The sequence below is a fragment of the Paroedura picta genome, chromosome 7 (assembly GCF_049243985.1).
Source record: "Paroedura picta isolate Pp20150507F chromosome 7, Ppicta_v3.0, whole genome shotgun sequence".
Lineage (NCBI taxonomy): Eukaryota > Metazoa > Chordata > Lepidosauria > Squamata > Gekkonidae > Paroedura > Paroedura picta.
The window spans coordinates 30823873-30848098 of record NC_135375.1 but is presented as its reverse complement, the minus strand read 5'-3'; the positions used below and the strand labels follow the sequence as shown (position 1 = coordinate 30848098).

The 24226-nt window shown below is 42.2% G+C and overlaps 1 protein-coding gene across 7 annotated transcripts in view; it reads right to left on the bottom strand.

Moving 5' to 3' along the window:
- Window positions 1-3070: 3070 nt before the first annotated feature.
- SREK1 (splicing regulatory glutamic acid and lysine rich protein 1) overlaps window positions 3071-24226 on the bottom strand; it is a 35035-nt gene continuing 13879 nt past the window's right edge. For all 7 annotated transcript variants that reach the window (XM_077347270.1, XM_077347275.1, XM_077347272.1 and 4 more), the window contains 9 exons: window positions 23731-23895; window positions 21943-22121; window positions 19677-19807; window positions 17964-18069; window positions 9820-9939; window positions 8936-9562; window positions 7300-7395; window positions 6054-6186; window positions 3071-5200 (listed from right to left, as the gene is read on the bottom strand). In XM_077347270.1, the coding sequence (XP_077203385.1) occupies window positions 5051-5200; window positions 6054-6186; window positions 7300-7395; window positions 8936-9562; window positions 9820-9939; window positions 17964-18069; window positions 19677-19807; window positions 21943-22121; window positions 23731-23895 (1707 nt within the window). In that variant the 3' untranslated portion in view covers window positions 3071-5050. The remainder of the gene's footprint in view (window positions 5201-6053; window positions 6187-7299; window positions 7396-8935; window positions 9563-9819; window positions 9940-17963; window positions 18070-19676; window positions 19808-21942; window positions 22122-23730; window positions 23896-24226) is intronic.

The window sequence follows — 24226 nt, the reverse complement described above, 5'->3', positions numbered from 1 at the left end:
TCATTTCCCACTGTGCCCCTCATACTCTCCCATGGATTTTTTGCTGGCTTTTTTTAAAGTAGATACATTGTAATGTAACGTTATGTATCCATAGTAAAAATAAACAACCAAAATTGTACTGTGGCACCTTTTTTGCCACCCTGACTTTCTTTTGCCCTTCACAGCAATGAGAGCACGAGGAATTGTCCTTGTGTGGAAACAACCCAGATCCACTTTTGGCCATGCTGAAAACCTGCTTTGTCAAACAGAAAGGCTAGGCCCGTGAGCAGCCCCCATGCTCTTAACCTGCTCAATGGATACCACCTCTGTTCCATCCACCACAAGGGGATCCAGCTCTTCCAAACATCAACTGTCCAGACCAGCATCCCTCAGTCTTGTCTTTGGAGACACATTGTTTACATCTCTCTATTGCAGGAGTTTTAACATTCTAATTTGGCTCACAGGATGCACAGGGGCTCTCTGGCCTCTTGTGTTGTTCTTCAACTGGCCAGTGGCAGTGGCAGTTGTGACACAACTAAAGGAGAAAACTTTTTTAAAAGCCTAGATTACTGGAAGAAGTCCTCAGCCAGGCTAAATTTCTGCTACAATGAAATGTGATTCTGTGGTGCTTTCCCTCTATGACTGGCAAGTTGAAGTACTACATTTAGTGAGTCAAGGGGGCCTAACGCTTCCCAACCTCACCTGGATATGCAAAGCAGCTGGTAGAATCTACCAACAATCCCCACAGTTTGCCAGTAGGTGGCAGCAGCTCCCTGTCTTCTGAACTCACCACTGTGCACAGTCTCCTAACTTCCCAAGACTGTGCATTCTTAATTTTGGAGAGTAAAATTACTAAGAAACCTCAAACAGGGGAAAGCACGATGGTGATCATCTGCACTCACAACAAATGCATGTCTTGATCCAGGCTTAATAATATACAAAGAGAGGTAGGGAGACAGCTGCCAGGAAGTGAAATAATATTAAATTGGTGATATTTCATTGGCTTCCCTTAGGCCCTCTGTCATTTGGAGTAGGGAGCCAGGGAAAGCCTGGTGACCTCACACTGCAAAAGAGCCAATTAAGAAACAAAAACTGCCTCCTTCCAACAATGGCAGCTGCAAAAGGATCTACTTCTCATTGGAGGCAGTAGAACAAAGCTGAACATTCATCATTAGAACCTGAGTCTGTTGGGTAAATGCAGCATCTCCTGCAGTAGATCAGGATGCCTGTGGGGGCTTGTATCACTGCACCAGCTCCAGGGAGAGTCAGGTGGGCAATCAGGGGAGATACAAAGTGGCACTTTTAAGACCAACCACGTTTAATTCTGGGTTTCTGCTTCCTTAACATTATGGCAACTGTACCTCAGTAAGCAACTTCATCACCCAGAAAAATCCCAAAGCTTTATCAGAACATCAGTTGAAGCAGTTGAAGAGACGCTCCTCCAGACTGTTGGCAGATGGTAGGAATTAGGCCGTTTGCCTTGATTTCTTTTATAGTCTGACTCATTACTATTAACAATTTTTGCCTCTAGTTCATGAACACAAATCAAGCTGAACTTCTGCAATTCAGGTAAGGCAAAGATGCTAATAATGTTCTTTTCACCCAAAGGAAATTATCCTATGTATTGATATGCAAAATTTGCATCCTGCTTTTCTGTCCTTAAAGGGCCATCGCAGTGTTTAACAATTTAAAACATACACGATAAATTTAAAGCTGTTAAAATCAACAGATTCAGATAAAGCTCATTAAAAACTGTACATGTTCAAGTGTACTTTTGAGTTGTACCCCAAATGATACAAAGATGCTGCAGAGTGCTGCTTGCAAATTTTGTCTTTGTAGCTAAACGTTTCTTTCATCTATTGTTTTGTACCACCCACTCAGTACCAATCCTTAATGAGCTTCTTTTAATTATATCTGAATTGCTTCTCAGTTTTTGTTTTTTGTCTCTGAAAAGCATATGAAAGCCAGCCACCAATTATGTCCCTTAGCTGATCAAACAATACATCCTGTGCTTATCTCCTTTTACTCCACCTTCCAGGGTCCAGGGGGATAGTGATGAATTTTGGGCCAGTAGGGAAGCACTCTGACTTTTCCTACTGTGGCTGTTTTCTTAGCAAGAGACATTCCAAGGTGACTTGCCATTACCTGCCTCTAGATAGTAATAACCCTGGAATTCATTGGTGATGGTCTCCCTACCTAGCTTCTTGAAGAGGACAGCTTCAGAAGGTGGGCTGCATGGGATCATATGCCTGCTGAGCTCCTTCTCCTCCTCAGACTCTCTCCTTCCCAGGATCCACCCCAAATATCCAGGAACCAGGATTGGCAACCATTCCCCAAAAATCACCCATCTTTGGGAGGCTGGAAAAGCATTGTCCTGCTTGTTCCTGGCCAAACAATAATATCAGCCTCACCTACCTGATATGTCTGTTGCGGGGAGAGGAAAGGGAAGGCAATTCCTCTCCTGGTGGAGAAAAGTGGCATACAAGAACCAACTCTTCTTGATTTTTCTATTTTAAAGTATTTACACATTACAATCTTTGAGTAAATTATATGCAGAGTCCCAAAAAGAACTGGGTTTTTTTGTTCTTGGCTCAAAACTTTAAATGATTCCCACTGAGAAGTAAGATTACATGGATGCTCTTCTACAAGTCAGTCGTTTTGAACTGAGAAAAAAATTCCTTGTAGATTGCATTCACCAGCTCAGAAAACTTTCCGCTCACCTTGTTGCTGATGTAGCCTAGAGCTAAATTACTGGGCTGAGGTCTACGGAGTTCCCGTTCCAAACTCACTCCAGGCACAAATCCATATATACCATGTGGCAGTCATACCAGCCTGCCTCACTGGGTAGTTGCAGAGACTCCTTATTGGATGATGTGTGTGAACTTTTGAGGCATGCAAAGCTGAGATTCTACAGCTTTTAAAATACTATCTCAGAGAGCCTTCAAACAACATCAGTACTCAAAATCTACTTTGCTATGCTTCAGTGTAAACCCGAACTGCTCATACAGAATGAAGGGTTACCATCTGCCCTAACAGAAACCTTCACTCATCAAGCTTCAAGCGTTCCTTTTAAAAAGTGACCAAAAGTGTCTTCCCTCTAAAATACTTAATTTTTATTAGTGAAATGGTACCAAAGATAACAAGTATACAATCTTTGCTCTATTCTACTTACACATCATTAGTATGACAGCTGCTGTTCCAAGACCCACTCTTTCACAGTCTTTCAAAAGCATGAGATTTGTCATTCCTTTATTATCAGAAGAAGCTGTTTGCCAGCCAGCTGCATGTGGCTTAAACATCACAAAAATGACTGTCCATACTTTACATGGTAAAGCATTCACTATAGTTTTCATGTACATAAAGGCCAAAGGAGGAGGAGGAGGACACATCTTTAGACTACAAAGAAGAGGGCAATTAAAGCCCTGTCACAATCAACCTGGGATTATTTGCCTTACAACTCAACTTTGTTGTCCATTCACAAAAAAATGTTTACATTTCTATAACTATTAACTGCGATTTGGAAAACACAAATTGAAAGTAAGTCATTAATACACTACCTGCTCTTCTGTTAAACTGAAATAACTCTTTCCTGCAAGGTAAGGCAATTTGATTGTATTGTTTTCAACATAGGTCTTGGTTTTACTGTAAGGCCCGCATCCTTTTGTCACACCACTGTTCCAGAGATGAAGGGAAGTCAGCAAGGGGTTGCAGCCATCCACGACCTGTTCTCTGATGGGCCATTTTTCACCAAGCAAGTGGTATCCGTTCCATTCCCATCGTGTAACACAGCTGGTATCAGAGACGAGGGGAAATGTTAGGGTGAAAAACACTAAGGGCACCTTTGACTGCAGCGTTAGATGCTCTGTGCAATTCACAGCAGCCCAAGAAAAATGAAATACTTTTATTCAGAACTCTTCAGCTTGGCATACTGAAGCGGTATACAGTACAGCAATTCAGAGAATAACTGAACAGTGCCTGTCTTACGGGTACCCTTGAACACTGATTTCCATTGGGCCATTTTTCCATTGAAACCAATCAGTGTATTACTGGACAACCCAAGGACTGACAAGGCTGACAGACCTCTCAAAATTCTGTCCTAGACAATCAAAAAGGATTCAACAAATACGGGATTATAAAGCACACGTTTCCAGAAAGCAGTACTCTGTGTTTCAAAGAAGGCACTAAAACATCAGCTTGTGCTCTCGTATCCCAGTTTGAAAGCAAACATTTATTATCTTCACAGGTATCTACCTTATTTGCATGTGCCTAGCACACTGCAATACAACTCAAAACAAAGCCAGTTGTTCAGAGATTACTACACAGATGTGCTTATAGTCGGAAGAATGGAAATCCAGTATTAACATGGCCATTGTTTCTAGAATCAGAACATTAGCATGCATTGACTGACTACTAGTAAGAGAAACAAAAATTGAGATCTTATTTGTAAGGAAATTTCTTAAAATATAAAAAAAGAAAAAAAGTCACAAGCAACAACAAAAAGAATTTTCACTAGCTTTTGTGGGCATAAACACAATAACTGTAAAACTGTGTCATTAGATTAAAACTTTTCATCACTGTCATTTACAACAATTAAGGAAGCGAGTGTGTTTCTGCATCATTTTCAAGCACATATCAAAACAGATCACATGGAGTTTAGTTTCAAAACTCACAAAGTAAAACATAAAGTGGGTTGAACTACCAATAGTTTATCAACTTCCAATCCACGCCAGCAGCTCTTATGGTTGCTACAGATTACAGACTTCCACTCATTTGTAATAGCTGATGGCCAATCTTATCATTATAGAAACATATGCATTCCTACAAATGGCCAGGTGTGATGCCACTGGCTTTTGTTGCAAATGTTGCCACTGGTCAGGGCTGCTTCTTGCTGGTCTTCAAGATTGCCGACCCAACACAATAACTGGAAGAACTGGCAGCACAACTGCAGGGGTCTGGCTGACTGCTCAGTACGGCTGATCCTCGCTTTAGACATGAGGAGGGAGGAGGGAGAGGGAGACAGAAAAATCTTTGTATTTCCTTCCACAGATGGGTCAAAGGTCCAATCAATACTTTATACTTCTTCTGTTTTAACTGAGAGGTTTTCTTCATTTGGTTGACAGTTCCCATTCTGCTGTAGCTTGACTTCTTCTCCCACTCCTGCATCCTCCTCCTTGGCTTTGTCAGTTTCCGGATGTTGGTTCTCTTTACTCAGATCTTTCTCCTATACCAAAATATAAAAAAAAAAAAAACAGTGGTATCAAGAGTGAGCTCCTCCTCAGGTTATAATACTGGAAAAATTCAGAATGAAATATGCACAAACATCAATTGCAGAATGATCTTTGCTTTAGCAATTTATATCCTTAACACTATTTCGCTCCCTTATATATTTGGGAGGCTGTCCAGGGCCCTGTCCATCCAGGTCCACCCTGATTGGCCCTCCCTCTCCAGCTCCCACCCTTACTCCTTGCCTGCTAGAAGCCTTGTGGCTGCGGCCTCCATTGTCGCCCATGAGGAGAGAGGCAGAGACAGGGCTTTGCAGCCCGCAGGTCCACTCCTGCTAGGAGAGAGCCTGGAGGGAGGGGGGGAGTTTGCAGGCTCCCTGCAGGTCGCAAAGCCCTGTCACTGCTGCTGGGGGGGGGAGTTTCCCACTCCCTTTAGCCCACTTTGTGGGCCAAAGGGAGCCATGCCCACCCTCTCATGCCCTCCTGCCTGCCATCCCTTTCAAAGCCCATTTTTAAATTGGGCTTTGATACACATACATACATACATACATACATACATACATACACACATACACACACAAACACACACACACACACACACACACACACACACACATACATATAGAGAGAGTTGTTTTAAATAGATTTCAGTCTGCATATAATGGCAAAGATCCCTAGAGAGCCACTAAGCATCATAAAGGCATTCTTTGACAGAAGAAGAACAGCAAGGCACCATCTCTGGTGAGCAGAACTGGAGAGAGAACTCAAAGCCAATGAAAACAGGGAGCAGGCCACAAACATCTGTGTCCAGTGAGGTCTTGCACGCTCACTCCCTCACTCACAGTGGCTTACCTTCAACGTTGGTGTTTTTTCAGACTTTTCTTTAACATCTTTGTCTTTGCTGCTCTTTTTCTTGGAAGTGGAGCGTTCCCTCTCCCTCCTGTCATTACTTGAGTCTCGCTCTCGCTTTTTGTCTTTCTTGTTTCTGGTTTGAAAATAGAATAACTATGATACTTATGACAATTACATACACGATTTAAGAGACTCACATAAGGACCAAAGTATCAAAATTCCCACATACAAGTAATGTCATTGGCCATCTTTTACAGAAACAAATTTATAAATATTTGCTCTTTTGGAATGAATGAAATGCTTTTAAAGCATTTAGGAAAGTAGCATGTTTCAATTCCCCGCCTGCCCCCCAGATTTACATTTTTTCCTACACACACCCCTCTTTAGAATTTCCAGATACTTTCAGATACTTTACATTTTTACTCTCAAGTCTTTCAATTCAGAACCTACTCCCAAACACCTTCTCTATTAGTTCTCATGCTTGCTACCATGTTTCCCCAAAAATAAGACATACCCATAAAACAAGCCCTAGCAGGATTTCTAAGCATTTGCACAATATACACCATACCCCGAAAATAAGACATAATAATCCATAGCAGGATTTCTAAATGTTTGTGCAATATATGCCACAGAAGTAAAGCTGTAGCTGCCATTTTACTTAGCACTGTGGGTCTCTCTCACAGCACCAACCAGCAACAGTCTGTAGTAGAGTTGCGGCTGCTTGGGCACCCACGGATGTCTGAGGTGACCAGCACCGTAGCACAGAGGGGAGGGGCAGAGCCGGTACCAGCGCGCCAGTCGGCACCCGCATGCGGGCGCAGAGCTCTGTGCCTGCGTGTGGGCGCCGGCTGGCGTGCCGCCAGCATCAGCACCCCGCCCCTCCATGCCACAGTGCTGGCTGCCCCAGTCTCTCTTACCCCACACAAACACCAGTAAAACTGCTGCTCCCCAGCACTGACCAGCAACAGTCTGTGGGTCTCTCTCACCCCACACAAACACCTTTGTTGATGCCATCAACTTTTCTAAATACCAATAAGACACCCCCTGAAAATAAGCCATCGTTAAGGAAAAATAAATATGTCAGTGTCTTATTTTCAGGGAAACATGGTATTTCTCTTTTTCAAAAATTCACCACATTTACACTAGCCAGACAGCTATTATGAAGGTAGGGGAAGCACTGAGTATTGCAAGGGCATTGTGTGGCTGTGCAGTTTGCCAATGAGATTTATATATGAACAACAGCTACCTTCTTGGAGATGGTGACCGTGAAGATTTCCTTTTTGTGGTTTTGGAAGGTCTTGGAGACTTTGAAGGACTTCGGCTCTTCCTTTTTCGTCTGTCTCTGAGGGAATTACATTAAAGATTAACGAAGCCCATTCACATTTATTTCATAAAAACAACTGTAACTGTCTAACCCAAGCTGTTAACAGCAATGACCTAGACGACCGTAAGTCTGAAACATCCACTGAGCCACACCAGATGTGAACCAGGGACACATCTGGGAAAGGAGCCGAGTCCAAAGAGAAGAAAAGGCTACTGACAGAGATTCTTGCCATGTTCATGAATGGCGAATTCACTGTGATGACATTTTAAAAATTTACAGTACAGTTGCCCTAAACACCAGGAGGAAGCCAGTGTACTTATGTTAGGTGATGGCAACAATATACTGAAATCATGCTAAGTGATGGGGGCAACAGACTATCATTCCTCTGCAACACCACGGTGGCAGCCTCAGCAACTCAAAGGGAGTCGCGGCATTAGGAAGGTTGAGAACCACTGGTCTAGAGAGTCAAGGCCACCATTAGAAGACCATGGGACCTGAAACAATGGGTACCAAGACAAAACTCCTCTAACAGGTAAATGAAGGTGGACTATAAGATGCCTGAGGTAGGGCAGAGAACATTCCTCAAGAGACCTCTCCTGACCTGTCAGTATTGAGGATTTAGGCTTAGTCAGCCATTTTAGGTGAGTGGGTATAACCTTCAGGCCGCTGACGGATAAGGAAAAATCTCCTTGCCCTTGAGGGATTTCTCCTGGCCAGTCAGCATCAAGGCTAGGCTTGGCCAACCACTGAGTGAATGAGCAAACATGTATGTGCACTGGCATGCTAGGGCTATTTTTGTAATCAATCCAGAAACACTAACCCTCTGGCTTCTTTCACTCTTGGTAAACCTGTATCAATGGGTGGTGCTCATGTTTTGTGTGACTTCTGAGCTGGCGATCTATTCCAGAACAATTGGGATCTATCCCAGTGGTCCGCAATCTTTTTCAGGCTGCGAACCGGCGGCGGCGGGGAGGGCGATCGCCCCACCGCGCATGCGTGGCTAGGTCGCATATGCGCATTTGCGCCACGCACGGCCGCAGACGCGGCTGCAAACGCGCATGTGCGGCACTCCCGCACATGTGCGTTTGCGGTCGCGCATGGCGCAAACGTGCATGCACGGCACGGCACGGCCCTGTGGAGGCAGGGAGCCGCGGTCCGGTGCCAGGGCCTTTGTGGCCCGGCTTCGGGCCGCAGCCCGGCAGTTGGGGACCACCGTTATAGAGGCTTGTGGCTTGAAACCATTAGCGCTGACCCAAACTAAAAGTCTATAGAAGAACCTGAGTCTCCTGAAGGAGATGAATAGAAGCTGCTGTCATCCATGAACTGGCCTGGTACTCTGCTCATGCCTTTCCCCCCAAAAATGAGGTGGTTGAGTGTAACAGAATTCTATGTAACTTTCTCCTATCACTTCCACATTTTTTGATTGTGCAACCATTAACAGAAGGCAAAAGACTACTTGTTGGGTTTAAACACAAAACAAACAAATAAAAACAGAATAGTGATACATAACTTCTAAAAATCAAAACAAGCAATCTAAGGAATGAAACAAAAGTCAGACCTGCTGGAACTACGTGACCTTCTTGACGAACTATAGCTTCTGGGTGGGGTCCTTGATCTCTTCTCATTCTTTCTTCTTTCTTCTCTCTCTCTTTCCCTCTCCTTTTCTTTCAACTTTTCTTTCTCTTTCTCCTTCTCCTTGTCTTCCTTTTCCTTCTCTTTTTCTTTTTCATTGATCTTTTCCACATCTTTGTCTTTCTCCAGATCCTTTCTTTTTTCTTCCTCTTTTTCCTTTACTTGTTCACTGACATCTTTCTCCTTGTCACCCTCTTTCTCTGTCTCCTTCTCTTTGTCTTTTCTACCTTCTTTCTCTCGGTCCTCCACCTTGTCTTTTTCTGTGGCTAAAATTTTATCCTTGTCTTTTTCCCGTTCCTTCCCTCTATCCCTGTCCTTTTCTTTCTCTCTCTCCTTCTCCTTCACACGGTCTTTGTCTCTGTCCTTGGTCTTGTCCTTGTCTCGTTCTCGATCTCTGCCCCTATCTTTGTCTCTGCTCCTTTCTTTGTCTTTGTCTTTGTCTTTGTCTTTGTCTTTGTCCCTCTCCCGATCCTTCTCTTTTTCCTTATCACGGTCTCTTTCTCTAATCTTTTCTTTTTCTCTGATTCTCTCTTTGCTTTCTCTCTTCTTTTCTCTGTGAACAGAAAGTGTTTATAAATCTGTTAACTCATCTAGCATCTACTACAGTCTAACCAAGCACCAAAGGAAGGGAACCTTTAAAATTACTGCCCTGACTTCAAACAGCTTTTCAAGAAAAGGGGGGGGGGGAGTCTGACTGGATTACAAGCCAACCACAATTCTAGTCAGCAAGATTTTACCTTAGTCAGGATTACTTACATTACTCAGCGCTTAACAGAGATTACAAAAATAGCATAACTATAGGAAACTAACCGAGAACGGGAACTGCTTCTGGACCTTCGTCGATCTTTAGATTTTGAACGCTTTTTGGTTGGAGTTCTGGAACGGCGCCTTTCCTTCTGACTAGAGCGTGATCTGTTCCGGGACCTACTCCTATAGCACGTAAGAGCAAGTAATATAAATGACAAGAATTCAAGACTTATCATTCACAAAAGACATTTTATAATGTGTACTTGGTAGCCTAAAACCTCAAAGGTTTTGAATGGGGAAAAACTGAATATAATGCAAAATCAGGTTACAGGCATCAAGCAGTGATGCAGTTGAAAACGTATTTGAGAAAGTCAGCAAGCTGACAGAAATATACTAGTTTTAAAATATGAGCTAAAAGTATCTCTTTCAATCACATTAAAGGGGAAATGAGCACGCAGCATTTCAGTCTCTCCCCTCTTCAGACAAGGGTTGAAAAACAAATGACAGCTAACACTACATAGGTAAGATATGTAACAATATTGAAATGGAGGCCATTTTAAAATGTGTCATATCGTAGCCTGATGACACTATTACAAAAATACCACATAAATGTGTTTAGGGTTATGACTTTATACATCGTTAAGGGCACTGCCACGGGGTAGTCATGTTAGTCATGCAACAAAATAAGGTAGAAATCCAGTGGCACTTCAAAGACATACATAATGTATCCCAGCATAAATTTATGTGAGTTCTCCATTTTCTGCCTCTTACTCACAGAAGCCTAGGCTGGAATAAATGATGTTGAAGTGCCACTGACCTTCTTCATTAACAGTACTGGAGAAGACATACTAGGACATAGTCTCCATCCTAATCCTCAGTTATTTATTTATTATATTTATATACTGCCCTCCCCAAAGGCGCAGTTAGGAAATGCTGATGCGTAGGAAAAGTACTGTCAAATTTTGTGCTGAACACAGTAATATAGATCTGACTGGAGAACTTAAATAATTAAGTTACTGGTGGCAAAAAACATGCTACATCTCCAAAATCCACAGGAAAACAAACCTGCTTCAAAGAAGCATTCCCTTTGCCACGACGACTGCCCCAAGCATTATGCTTTTCTTACTGAAGTGCGTGTTGATGTAACTCTAGCCGGGAACAAACATTTGCTTTGTAATTTTTACTGCACACCTAACAGGCACGGTTTTTAGCAGAAACTGTGTCAGTTGGCCATTCAATATTAGATAATTAAGAAAGCTGTCCTGCTATTCTGCTGTAAAGGCAAAGCACCCTCTCTTGTTAATCTTTATTATTTCCAAACTCCAGCAAATCTCTGTTCCTAGCCTACAGTGGGCATAGGACAACAGGTAGATCCCTCAGTCCTCAAGGCTTTTAATATTTTATCATTAGTATACTTCCCTGAACTTATTATGCCTCTCAACCACTTTCCATTAAGCGAGCAGAGTCAGAATTTAAGCCTTCTCCAGTACAAAAGGTTTGTTGAGTTCTCGCTCTCTCAACACTTCTGGTGCTGCACCTGAACTAACGAGCAGGCAAACCAGGACCCAATTTCAACATGATATTGACTGGCAGAACAACATGCTATCTTGTCTGAAAGTCAGACTCTCAAGTGTTATCCTTGTATGTTACCCACTACAGTCATCGCAGCCCAATGTGGAATTCCCCACCATATGCCATCGGTGGGGGTCATCTTCTCCCTGATTCCCCAGCGAGGCGGGTATGCTGGTTGTGTACTTTTTAATGCTTGGTTTTAAGGGAAATGGGGGTTTTAGGGGAGTATATTTTATCCTGTCACCCGCCACAAGCCGGCTTTGCCGAGAGTGGCGGGAAAATATAAATATAAATATAGATGTAAATATAGATATAGATATAAATAAATGTGAAAGACTGAACATCTAACGCTTTCTTAAACATCACTGTTAAATCCAATCTGGAAGCAAGCTGCGGAGGCACTAAAAGGAGAAGCTACACTAGAAGAAGTGCTGGTCTTTAATACCCCGCTTTTCACTACCTGAAGGGAGCCCCAAAGCGGCTTACGAACACCTTTCCCACCCTCTCTCCACAACAGACACCCTGTGAGGTATGTAGGGCTGAGAGATCTCCAACCAAACTGCTCTGCAAGAACAGCTCTAAGAGAACTGTGACTAGCTCAAGGTCACCCAGCTGGCTGCATGTGGAGGAGTGGGGAATCAAACCTATTTCTCCAGATCAGAGTCCACTGTTCTTAATCACGACACCATGCTGGCTCTCACTAAATATCTTTGCCTGGAATTCAGAATAATCTGTAACCTCTGACTGAAAAATAGCCATTCGCCTTCAGCCCTCACTTTATCTCTACCAGTTTCAAAATCATCTCTACTATTGACAGAGGAGTGCAGGTCTCTCCTTAGACAATTACCCCCACTTTTTATTGACCCTCAAATCTAATAATCCATATCTTTAATTCTGATAGCCTATTTTTTCACCAGAAAGTAAATATTTATAAACAATACGACATGTGATTCAATCTTTATCAATATTTAATAACAAAAATAAATATCTTGCATACTGAAGGGAAAAATAGTTTGTTAAACAAAATGACTATGCACAGCGTTATATTAAACCACTATTGCAAATAAATTTCTCAAGTTGTTGAATTTTATTAATATCTTCCAATGTTTTTTATTTTAAACACGTAACCCAGGCAACAAGATGTTTTTCTCGGACTTTTTAGGGGGTTTTATTGGGGTGATTTTATTGTTTTACTTTATATGTTGTAAGCCACCATGAGCCAGAATTTCTGAGAATGGTGGTATATAAATCAAATTATAAATAAATCAAAATATAAATCAAATAATAAATCAAATAAATAAATAAATAAATAAATAAATGATCCCAACTACCCAGCCTACCCAAATGAATAACTCGTAATTTTTTTTTTTTTTGAGTTGGATAAAAACACAACTTGGTTCTAGGAGTTCATCACGTATTTAATTTGTTCCACAAGAACGATGGACTGGGCTGCTGCAAGCCCATTACAATGACTAGAACTGAAAATAAATTGTTGAAGATCATGCTGAAAGTTGTATTTAAATGAAGATTTCCTCATAGCTATGGGATGAACCTTGAGAGATTTACTGGAGTCAAAAAGCTGTAGTCATAGAGAATACTGAGAAAGCAGCATTCTGGACCAGGGATCCCTCAAGAGCAGAGATTAGACTACTGGCTGCTAATATGTTTCTTTGTTAGAAATGGCCTCAAAATGTTCTTCAGTTTCCCTGAAGACTACTGGGAATGCCATTCATTTAAAATTTCAGTGGGAGAGAAGTGCCCTTGGGCATATAGAACATGCAGAAGCACATTTCCTAGCATGCTCCATATGTCCTTTACAGCAGGGCTCAGCAAATCCCAGGTCACCAGGGCATCTAGAAATTGTGGCAACTAGTATGCTCAGCCCCCTTCAAGGATCGCTGCCTTGTTGTGGCAAGGGGGCTTGCGTAGTTCAGTGAAGCTATGAGCTATACCGTGCAGGGCCACCCAAGACGGACAGGTCATAGCTGAGAGCTCTGACAAAAGGTGATCCACTGGAGAAGGAAATGGCAAACCACTCCAGTATCTTTGCCATGAAAACTCTATGGACAGTTCCAATAGGCATAACGATATGACGCCGGAAGATGAGCCCCTCAGGTCGGAAGGTGTCCAATATGCTACTGGGGATGAGCAGACGGCTAGTACGAGTAGCGCCAGATTGAATGAAGCGGCTGGGCCAAAGCCGAAAGGACGCTCAGTTGTGGAAGTAACTGGTGGCGAAAAGACAGTCCGATGCTGTAAAGACTTTTTTTCCATAGGAACCTGGAACGTCAGATCCATGAATCAAGGCAAGCTGGACGTGGTTAAACAAGAAATGAGAAGACTGAACATCGACATTTTAGGAATCAGTGAACTAAAATGGACAGGAATGGGTGAATTTAATTCAGATGACCATCAGATATACTACTGTGGACAAGAATCTCGCAGAAGAAATGGAGTAGCCTTCATAATCAATAAGAGAGTAGGAAAAGCAGTCTTGGGATACAATCCCCAAAATGACAGAATGATCTCAGTTCGAATCCAAGGCAAACCATTCAACATCACAGTGATCCAGGTCTATGCCCCAACCACTGCTGCTGAAGATGATGAAGTTGATCAGTTCTATGAAGCCCTACAACACCTTATAGAAGCAACGCCAAAAAATGATGTGCTTATCATCATGGGGGATTGGAATGCTAAAGTAGGAAGCCAAAAGATAACTGGGATAACAGGCAAGTTTGGCCTTGGAGTACAAAATGAAGCAGGGCACAGGCTGGTAGAATTTTGTCAAGAGAATACAATGGTCATAGCAAACACTCTTTTCCAACAACCCAAGAGACGACTCTACACATGGACATCACCAGACGGTCAACACAGAAATCAGATTGACTATGTACTCTGCAGCCAAAGATGGAAAAGTTCTATACAGGCAATAAAAACAAGACCAGGAGCTGATTGTGGTTCAGATCATGAGCTTCTTGTTGCAAAATTTAGGCTTAAATTGAAGAAAGTAGGGAAAAGCACTAGGCCACTCAGGTACGAACTAAATCATATCCCCGACGAATATACAGTAGAGGTGACAAATAGATTTAAGGAATTAGATCTGATAGACAGAGTGCCTGAAGAACTATGGACGGAGGTTCGCGACATTGTACAAGAGGTAGCAACTAAAACCATCCCAAAGAAAAAGAAATGCAAGAAATCAAAATGGCTGTCTGAGGAAGCTTTACAAATAGCTAAGGAGAGAAGGGAAGTGAAAGGCAAGGGAGAAAGAGAAAGATACACCCAATTGAATGCAGAATTCCAGAGAAAAGCTAGAAGAGATAAGAATGCCTTCTTAAATGAACAGTGCAAACAAATAGAAGAAAACAATAGAATGGGAAGGACCAGAGATCTTTTCAAGAAAATTGGAGATATGAAGAGAACGTTTCATGCAAAGATGGGTATGATAAGGGACCAAAATGGTAGGGACCTCACAGAAGCAGAAGAGATTAAGCAAAGGTGGCAAAATTATACAGAAGAACTATACAAGAGCGAGCTTAACATCCCTGATGACCACAGTGGGGTAGTTACTGACCTGGAGCCAGACATCCTGGAATGTGAAGTCAAATGGGCCTTAGGAAGTCTGAGCAACAATAAAGCTAGTGGTGGTGACAGCATTCCAGTTGAACTATTCAAAATCTTAAAGGACGATGCAGTAAAAGTGCTACACTCAATATGCCAGCAAATTTGGAAAACTCAGCAATGGCCACAGGATTGGAAAAGGTCAGTTTACATTCCAATCCCAAAGAAGGGCAATGCCAAAGAATGTTCAAACTACCGCACCATTGCACTCATTTCTCATGCTAGCAAAGTTATGCTCAAAATCCTACAAGCTAGGCTCCAGCAATATGTGGACCGAGAACTTCCAGAAGTACAGGCAGGATTTCGAAGAGGTAGAGGAACTAGAGATCAAATTGCCAACATACGCTGGATCATGGAAAAAGCTAGGGAGTTCCAGAAGAACATCTACTTCTGCTTCATTGACTATGCTAAAGCCTTTGATTGTGTGGAGCACAACAAATTGTGGCAAGTTCTTAAAGAGATGGGAATACCAGAGCATCTTATTTGTCTCTTGAGAAATTTATATGCAGGTCAAGAAGCAACAGTGAGAACTGAACATGGAATCACGGATTGGTTCAAAATTGAGAAAGGAGTTCGGCAAGGCTGTATACTGTCGCCTTGCCTATTTAACTTGTATGCGGAGCACATCATGAGAAAGGCGGGATTAGAGGAGTCACAAATTGGGATCAAGATTGCAGGGAGAAATATCAACAACCTCAGATATGCAGATGATACCACTCTAATGGCAGAAAGTGAAGAGGAACTAAAGAGCCTGTTGATGCGGGTGAAGGAGGAGAGTGCAAAAGTTGGCTTGAAACTCAACATCAAGAAAACAAAGATCATGGCAGCCGGCCCTCTCAATTCCTGGCAAATAGATGGGGAAGAAATGGAGATAGTGACAGATTTTATTTTCCTCGGCTCCAAGATCACTGCAGATGGGGACTGCAGCAAAGAAATTAAAAGACGCTTGCTCCTAGGGAGGAAAGCTATGGCAAATCTAGACAGCATCCTAAAAAGCAGAGACATCACCCTACCAACAAAAGTGCGTTTAGTCAAAGCTATGGTATTCCCAGTTGCAATGTATGGCTGCGAAAGTTGGACCATAAGGAAGGCCGAGCGTCAAAGAATTGAGGCTTTTGAACTCTGGTGCTGGAGAAGACTCTTGCGAGTCCCTTGGACTGCAAGGCGAACAAACCGGTCAGTCCTAGAGGAGATCAGCCCTGACTGCTCTTTAGAAGGCCAGATCCTGAAGATGAAACTCAAATACTTTGGCCACCTCATGAGAAGGAAGGACTCCCTGGAGAAGAGCCTAATGCTGGGAGCGATCGAGGGCAAAAGAAGAAGGGGACGACAGAGAATGAGGTGGATGGATGGAGTCACTGAAGCAGTAGGTGCAAACTTAAAAGGACTCCAGGGAATGGTAGAAGACAGGAAGGCCTGGAGGATCATTGTCCATGGGGTCGCGATGGGTTGGACACGACTTCGCACATAACAACAACAAAAGTATGCTCAGCAATGGCTTTACTGGAGCTATACTCAGCAGATGTACGAAGGGTGGGATCCAATTTTTTTTTGTCTGCTTGTGACCTGTTTTAACCACCAAAGGATCCCCTTTATGACCTCTTTGCCTGGTTGGGTGGCCAGATGCCTAAGTACTCCCAAAATAACTCATTGGGAAGAGTGATGGAAGCAGTCCCTGTGCCAGAGAGATAACAGAGCACAACAAAGCCACAGGCTGCTTTTCATCCATGCCCAATCAATCCAGGCCAGACTGACTGCCATCAAAGAAACATCTTTGGTCGGAGGCTGGAAAAAGTAAGTTTGCTGCCCACAGGAAACATGAGACTCAAGCAATCAGTTTTGCTTACAGGTCACTCAAAACCTGCCAGAGAAATGGGGGCTGCCCAAGTCTGAGCCAAAGCATTGAGAGCTTTGCCTCCTGGGGCAATAGGGCGAGGACGGACGTACTAAGAAGCTAGAACAGCAGTTCTCAACCTGGGAGTTGCAACCCCTGGGGGGGGGGTCGATTGACCCTTTTCCCAGGGGTTGCCAAGGCTGCTGCACTGCGACAGCAGCCTCAGTGACTCAAAGGGGGTTGCACCCATAGCAAGGTTGAAAACCACTGAGCTAGAAGGAAGATGGCAAATTTCCACCATGTGTCTTTTAACGCTTAAACTGCCATTTCTTCCAGCTTGGTTTTCTTGTGTCATAATGTTATCTTTTTCTGAAGAAGAGTAAGTCAACGTGGGTGTTCAGATGGGCACCTTCTGAAGTCAGGGAGGACCAGGATGCAGTAGAGCTCAGTTAAAACCAGTGTTGTGTAGTGGCTAATGTGTGGGACTAGGATCTGCAAGACCTGGTTAAGATCCCCACCCTGCTATGAAGCTCACAGGATGACCTTGGGCCAGCCACTATCAGTGTAAACCTATCTCAAAGGGTTCCTGTGTGGACTAAAGGACGGAGGGGTAGCTGTGTATGTTACCTTGAGCTCTTTGAAACAAGGAGCAAGCTACAGCAAGAAGCAAACTTGGGTGGCAGTAAAGGGTCTTCTGAGCTCCAAGCAACATGATAGAAAGTCCCTTTCCTAGGAATGGGATAGGAGCAGCCAGAGTATATTTATAAACTACAAATCTATCACCATCACAGTATACAAAGCACTAGCACACTGTAAGTGAAGGTGCTGGTTCATGAACCAACACATAACAGCAAATGGCACATTTATCACACAACTGAGTCAAAGACACTGGCCTATAATCACTGCTGTAGATTGTCCAAAATCCTTCTGCACAGAACAAACTGTATTTTATTATTTATTGATTTGATTTGTAGACCACCCCAACAGTCTAACAACATTTAAAACCCATACATAAAATAATTTAAAGCCATTAACAATCTGCCACTTTCTCCAATAAACCCGGGATCGATATAATCATCTAAATTATCTAAATTTAGAGCATCTAAATGATCACACAGAAAGATCAATGATCACTTCCCCAGAGAAGTTTCACGTGCAGCAACTTTAAAATATTCTTTACCTGCAGGAGCGCGATCTTTTCCTTCGAGATTTTGAACTAGACCTGGATTCTGAACGTGAATGGGAGCGCGATCGACCACCTTTTCTTTCACTGCTCTTTCCAGACTCTGAGAGAAAAAACGACTTTGCAGTGTAAGCTCAGAATATTTAAAGTTCCCAGCTAACAATCTGGCACAAGTGGAATGTACCACATATATTGCAATGGGCCTACTCTCTGCACATCTTCCTTCTTTGCAAAAATCCTTCAGAAACATCCAAGAAAGTCATTGCATATATTCGTTGAGTGCAGCCATCCTGCAGCAGTACACATAAACCAGATAATTATAAACAGCTAGCTAAATAAGGTATGGGATTTATGTTGCTGCCACAATGCACAAGATTAAAACATGTTCTTTTGGCAAAATTTAATTTAGAAACACAAAAATTCTGAGACAGTTTGAAAAGCTACACAGAAATGCCAATACTTAGCACTGCATTTTATTGTCAAAGCACTATTACAGACCAATAGCTCTTGTTTGCAACTTTGAAAAGTTAGGCTTGGCCTACAGACCTGCCCACCAATGATTTCAAAATCATGGTCACGAGCATGATCCAGAGGGGAAATAGCTTTTAAAATAATGCTTTCTTTATTTGTAGTTGCTACATAAAATTGTAGATTGCTTAATTATTTGGGTGTTACTGACAATCAAAAGTTAGTCAGAGATCAGCTATTCTTACGTCCAACAATTTTCTCATGAACTGTTTACATGTGTAGTTGAAATTCAGCTGAAGGACTGAATCAAATCAACCAAATCAAAAAGAGTATCCACTGATACTGGCCAGCAGAGGATGTTTCTGAACGTGGAACTTCCCTTTTTTTACAGACACACTTTTTAACTGAACAAAAATGAAAGTAGAAACTCAGGTTGGGAAGTTTCCAATTCTGTGTAAGGTGGCTACAGCAATCACAAATTGTTGGGGCTCCTTCCTTTTTTTTTATTTACTTAAACCCATACTACAGTCAATTACATTGTATCGTATTTCATCAGAATAACACACAGCAACTTAATGGTTTTGTGAAGGGAAGGAGATGGAAGCAGACAGGACGATAAATTGGAAGCTGAGTGTGGTAAGTACTTGAGTTATGGTAACAAAGAAGCAGGGACCTTAAAAGGAGAGGGGGCAGCAGGGAGAGGCCTGAGAAAAAACAGGGAACAGAGTGAAAGGAAGGGCCAGCATAAAGAAGGAATTACAGCACTACCCTCTAATTTGGCCCTGCCAAGGTGGGCACTCACATGGTTTCCCCCCAAAGCATCTGTTCTCCAAAGCAAAGACCCAATCCTGGCTTTCCTCCACACCCCACTGAAGCAAGCAGTGCTCCAAAATATCAATGCAGAAACATCTGCCATCATCACACTCTACTTCAAACCTATTCGCATTTTGTGTCTCTGTAGCAGACATTTTCTGGTGGAGTTAGGGACCCTGCACTACTCAAAAGTAATATAATGTTTAAATGTAAAAGAAAAGAACTTTGACAATAGAAAACAATGCTACCGGGTGCTAAAACAACACTGACTTAATTCTAGAAGTACTGTCACAAAATTGATGAGTCATTTTTAAAAGGTTATTTCATTTCAGGACAGGCTTTCCTTATTTTTTTTTAGTGTTCTTCGATGGACACAACAGGATTCAGGCTGGTGGAGATACATTTCTTACAATGCTAGTAAAATCCTACCTGGTTCAATTGCTGCAGATATAAAAGACTGAGCTTCTCGTACTCTTTTCATTACTTCTTCCAGCTCCTTAGCAGCAGCTTGTGGTGTCATTTCAGGAGGCTTCACTATTGCATTATTGGAGTGATTAATTCTAAATCAAATGTGCAGATTTCATTTAGCAAGACTCAATTATACATACAGAAAAGATACAGGCTTCATGCTCTAATATCATATCTCTTGTTTTTACAGCTTGAGCATCATTCTTATAGTGCCACGGAGTAACAAACCATTTGTGCAACCACAAATATTCAAACCAGTACTCCAGAGTGAGCTTCAACTATACTAAGACATAATCTGCATTTTTGTATTGTACATTTACTGAGGGGAAGTATTCAATCTCTTTTTCATTAGCATTTCATTAGCATCATTCCCCTATTTCATCATTAGCAATTTTTTTTTGGTTGTAAGCCCTCTGCCAGATTTGTTCTTTTAACCTGCTACTGCACAACACCTACATTTTGAGAAAGTTTATAAAATATGGCTGTCAAAATTGTTGGCAGTTCATATAAAAATGGCTTTATTTCTATTAAGATATATACACGTCAATTTTCAACAATTAGTGCCTGACTACTTTTAACTTTTTACAGTTAGAACAGCAGAAATACATTGTGATTATTTTAGACCTTTATGGAGTTTTTTCCCTTACGTAAGTAATGGTGTTGCTTTTTAGAGCCAGTTTGGTGTAGTGGTTAGGAGTGTGGACTTCTAATCTGGCATGCCGGGTTCGATTCTGCGCTCCCCCACATGCAACCAGTTGGGTGACCTTGGGCTCGCCACGGCACTGATAAAGCTGTTCTGACCGGGCAGTGATATCAGCGCTCTCTCAGCCTCACCCACCTGACAGGGTGTCTGTTGTGGGGAGAGGAATGGGAAGGCGACTGTAAGCCGCTTTGAGCCTCCTTCGGGTAGGGAAAAGCGGCATATAAGAACCAACTCTTCTTCTTCTTCTTCTTCTTATAAAGACGTACGTTGACACTAGCCTGTGTTGTTCTTTTTTAGCGATAAGCCAAATTACTATTACTCCTCACTTTCACAAAGGGCCTGTTGTTTTAAAAATGCAAGCTTGACACTGGGATACAGCAAAATGCCTGAAGAGTTTCGGTTAGGACTAGATATCTTAAATGGTCATGACAAGGGCAAAGACTGATCACTACAGCTAGGGTACTGAAAACTAGTGCAAGGCAAATGGGGGACTGCAGGCAGAAGATACTGCTGTTGGTGACATGACACAGATTGCAGGCAGAAGACACTGAAAGTGACATGACACAGACTTCTGCTTGCATAACTACCACCACTAATGCAGAGAGCGGTATGCATTGTACACATTGCCTTGTCTATCTTCACAACTCAAAAGGGAGCTATTATTTCATTCCGCTGTACAGAAGATACTGATGACCAATGATTGTCTCAAAGCTACGCGGTAGGCTGACTAGAAAAGAATGAGGCTCCAGGGTAGAGCACAGTTTAGCAAGCAGAAGGTGTCAGATTCACAGGGCAATACTAAGCGCAGAGGTATACCCCATCAGAGTCCAGAGTTGACAAGGGGCTTACAAGGCTATAACCCTTAGGACGGTATGGCCAGCCCCCAATGCCAGGTAAAGGATCTCGGCATGCCTTGGGAAATAACAAGATCCTGTCAGCGACAAGATCACACATGGATCAAATGCCAGATTTGGTATAACGCAGATTTATTTGGTCATGGTTAAGAAAACTGCTACTTTATATAATAAAAATGTATTTCATTTGAATTTTTATATATATATAATTTTATATATATACACACACATATACATATTCATATATTTATGAGCTCTATAACTAAAATTCAAATGAAATATGTTTTTATTATATAAAGTAGCAGTTTCCTCAACCTTCTAAGGTTTTCAACTCTGTTCCTGGTTGGGTTTTTCCTCACCTTTTTGTTTGGGATTTATATGGTCAGCCTACACTGATGGAAATTAATATGCACCTTTAACAACAAATATTTACCAATTGCTGTATTATTATTAAAAGGACTGAGGTTTACCTAAAAGCAAAAGCCTTGCAAGATTATTCTCAGCAGGGGAAAATATCCAAGTTAAAATGTTACTTCCAAAGCTAAAAAGAGTTCCATGTCTTTACCACACAGCAGTTCTCTAAAACTGAACAAAACTGCTCTATTGTAGACTACCACAGCACACAAAATCTGTCTCAATTAATTCTGGCAATATTTAGTCAGTTTCTTACTTCAGTGGCCTGTCTCCAAACACAACACCATTAAAGGCTAGGGCTCGAGGTACAGAATTTTGGTCAGCAAATTCCACAAAAGCAAAGCGTGTTGGCTGAGTCTCATCTCCTGCCATCCGTACAAACTTGACTTCTCCGACTTGCTTAAAAAACTCAAGCAGTTGATCAGCTGTAGTAGTCTAAAAGAAGAGATGGAAGAGATGTCAGTAGAAGTTGATTCACATCTATAAGTCTACCTCCTGATTTGATTTGTTAGTCACACGGTGCTTCTAGTGTCCCATCTGCTCTCTACCAGAGGCAAAGCACAAGAGAAAACAAAATCTGCCTCTGAGCTCCTGGCCCCAAAGCCATCACTGCTTGGAATAGGGACAGATTGCCCATAGACTAGCAATTTTCAAACTACTTGGGAAGAATGAAGCATTTTGAAGGAGAAAGCAATGCTACAAAAAGCAGCAGCATCTGGAAGCCACTGTGTACTTCCTACACCAGTGTGCCTGAGTAGACTGAACGACTCCAGCAGCGGACCTTTAGTTCTTCTAGTACCACTGTGAAATTTCTATTGCTGTCTGTAGGCACTCATAAGCTTTAGAAGGCAGTACAGTAATCTCCACGTATTTGCCCATGGAACACGACATGTGGTGATAACTGGCTTAGTTTTCAAGGCCAAATTCAAGAAGTTTGGACAAAAACAATGCTTAGTAACCCGGTAATTTCAGATTTTCAAATATTTCAAAAGCAATGAGCTCATATTCTTAACTGTTAGCTATACAGAGATTGTTCAGAATAAATCAAACCTCTCTTCCACTCAAGCTTGAATAGTCACTTTTTGTTATGGCATGAAGATGGTAGCAAACATACATGGTTTCCAAACAGCTTGAAGTGAAAATGCTGTTTTTGAAAGAAGTGTCATATTTTATATGAACATTAAAATGCAACACTAACCAAAGCATTCAGGAGGCAGAGCTACATCACCTCCACAAGCACATCTCTCCTCTTCCTCCAAGTCTTTTGCCTTTGTCATAACTTTTTTGAACCATCCTCTTCATTGCTCCCCTTTTGCTAGCTGACTCCCCTCTGGCCTATCCCAAAGACTCATCAGCCAGGACCAAAAAAGAACTGAAATCACCCCAAGAGAACTCAAATTGGAAGTGCTGCATGCACCCATTTCAGTTTGGGAACACAACGAGGGGCGGGGGTGGGCTCCAATCACATTCACTGCACTGAATATTTGTTGGGGCTGTTTCAGGTAAGGAAAATGGCAAGAGCCCCTCGCCTCCAAAGCCACAGTCCCAGTCGTAATCAGGCTCTTGTGGTGCTTCTGAATTGAGCTCCCAAATTAGCATCTTGCTTATAGTCAGTGCGGTAGTACACAATGTGTAGTCTGGCCCTATAAGCAGGGCATCATATACAGCAGGGGTAGTCAACCTGTGGTCCTCCAGATGTTCATGGACTACAATTCCCATGAGCCCCTGCCAGTGTTTGCTGGCAGGGGCTCATGGGAATTGTAATCCATGAACATCTGGAGGACCACAGGTTGACTACCCCGATATACAGCACAATACATGGATTCACCCCTCTCTCATACAAGTTGGAAAGAAAGCAATTTGTTTTCAGTTCCTACGGCTTGAATCTGTATACAGTCCAATGCAGAAAGTATCAGAAAAGGCTACCATAATAATGTTCTTTGGGTTTTTTTTTTTTTTAAGATCTCAACTGTCAAGACTCAGAATAACAAAAAAGAGATACATTAATGACAAGAGTGATCAGCCATCCGTCAATAACATTTACCTGAGAGTTCAGGTTTCCAACATACACAGTTCTCCTAATTTCGTCAATCTTGGAAGGATCCACATTGCCCATAATTGGTGGCTGGGGTATGTCTCCAATGGCTGTAATATTATGATCCAGTGCAGCTGCAGGTATAGCCCCCAGTGGGCTAAGGGAAACACTGATCTGAAAAACAGAGAATATGTTTTACAGAATATTTTTCCAGATATGTTTGAAGCACACAGAGCAGGTGCATTAGCAGGACTCACAAGTTCCCTGGCCCCAGTCTTAGCCCTAGATTCAATCCACAAGCCTCCTTAATGACCAGGTAGTAAAATTAAAACAATGATATTAGAAGGGATGAAGCGGTGGTTAAACTTTTAAAACCTAGCTACCGTGACACAAGCACATTATACAAGCAGGAGATAAACATTAATGGAAGCACCTTTGGCTACTTGTCTTGCAAATCTGAAAAGTCCTACTTTAATAATCAGCACATGCTACGGGCATATGCTGA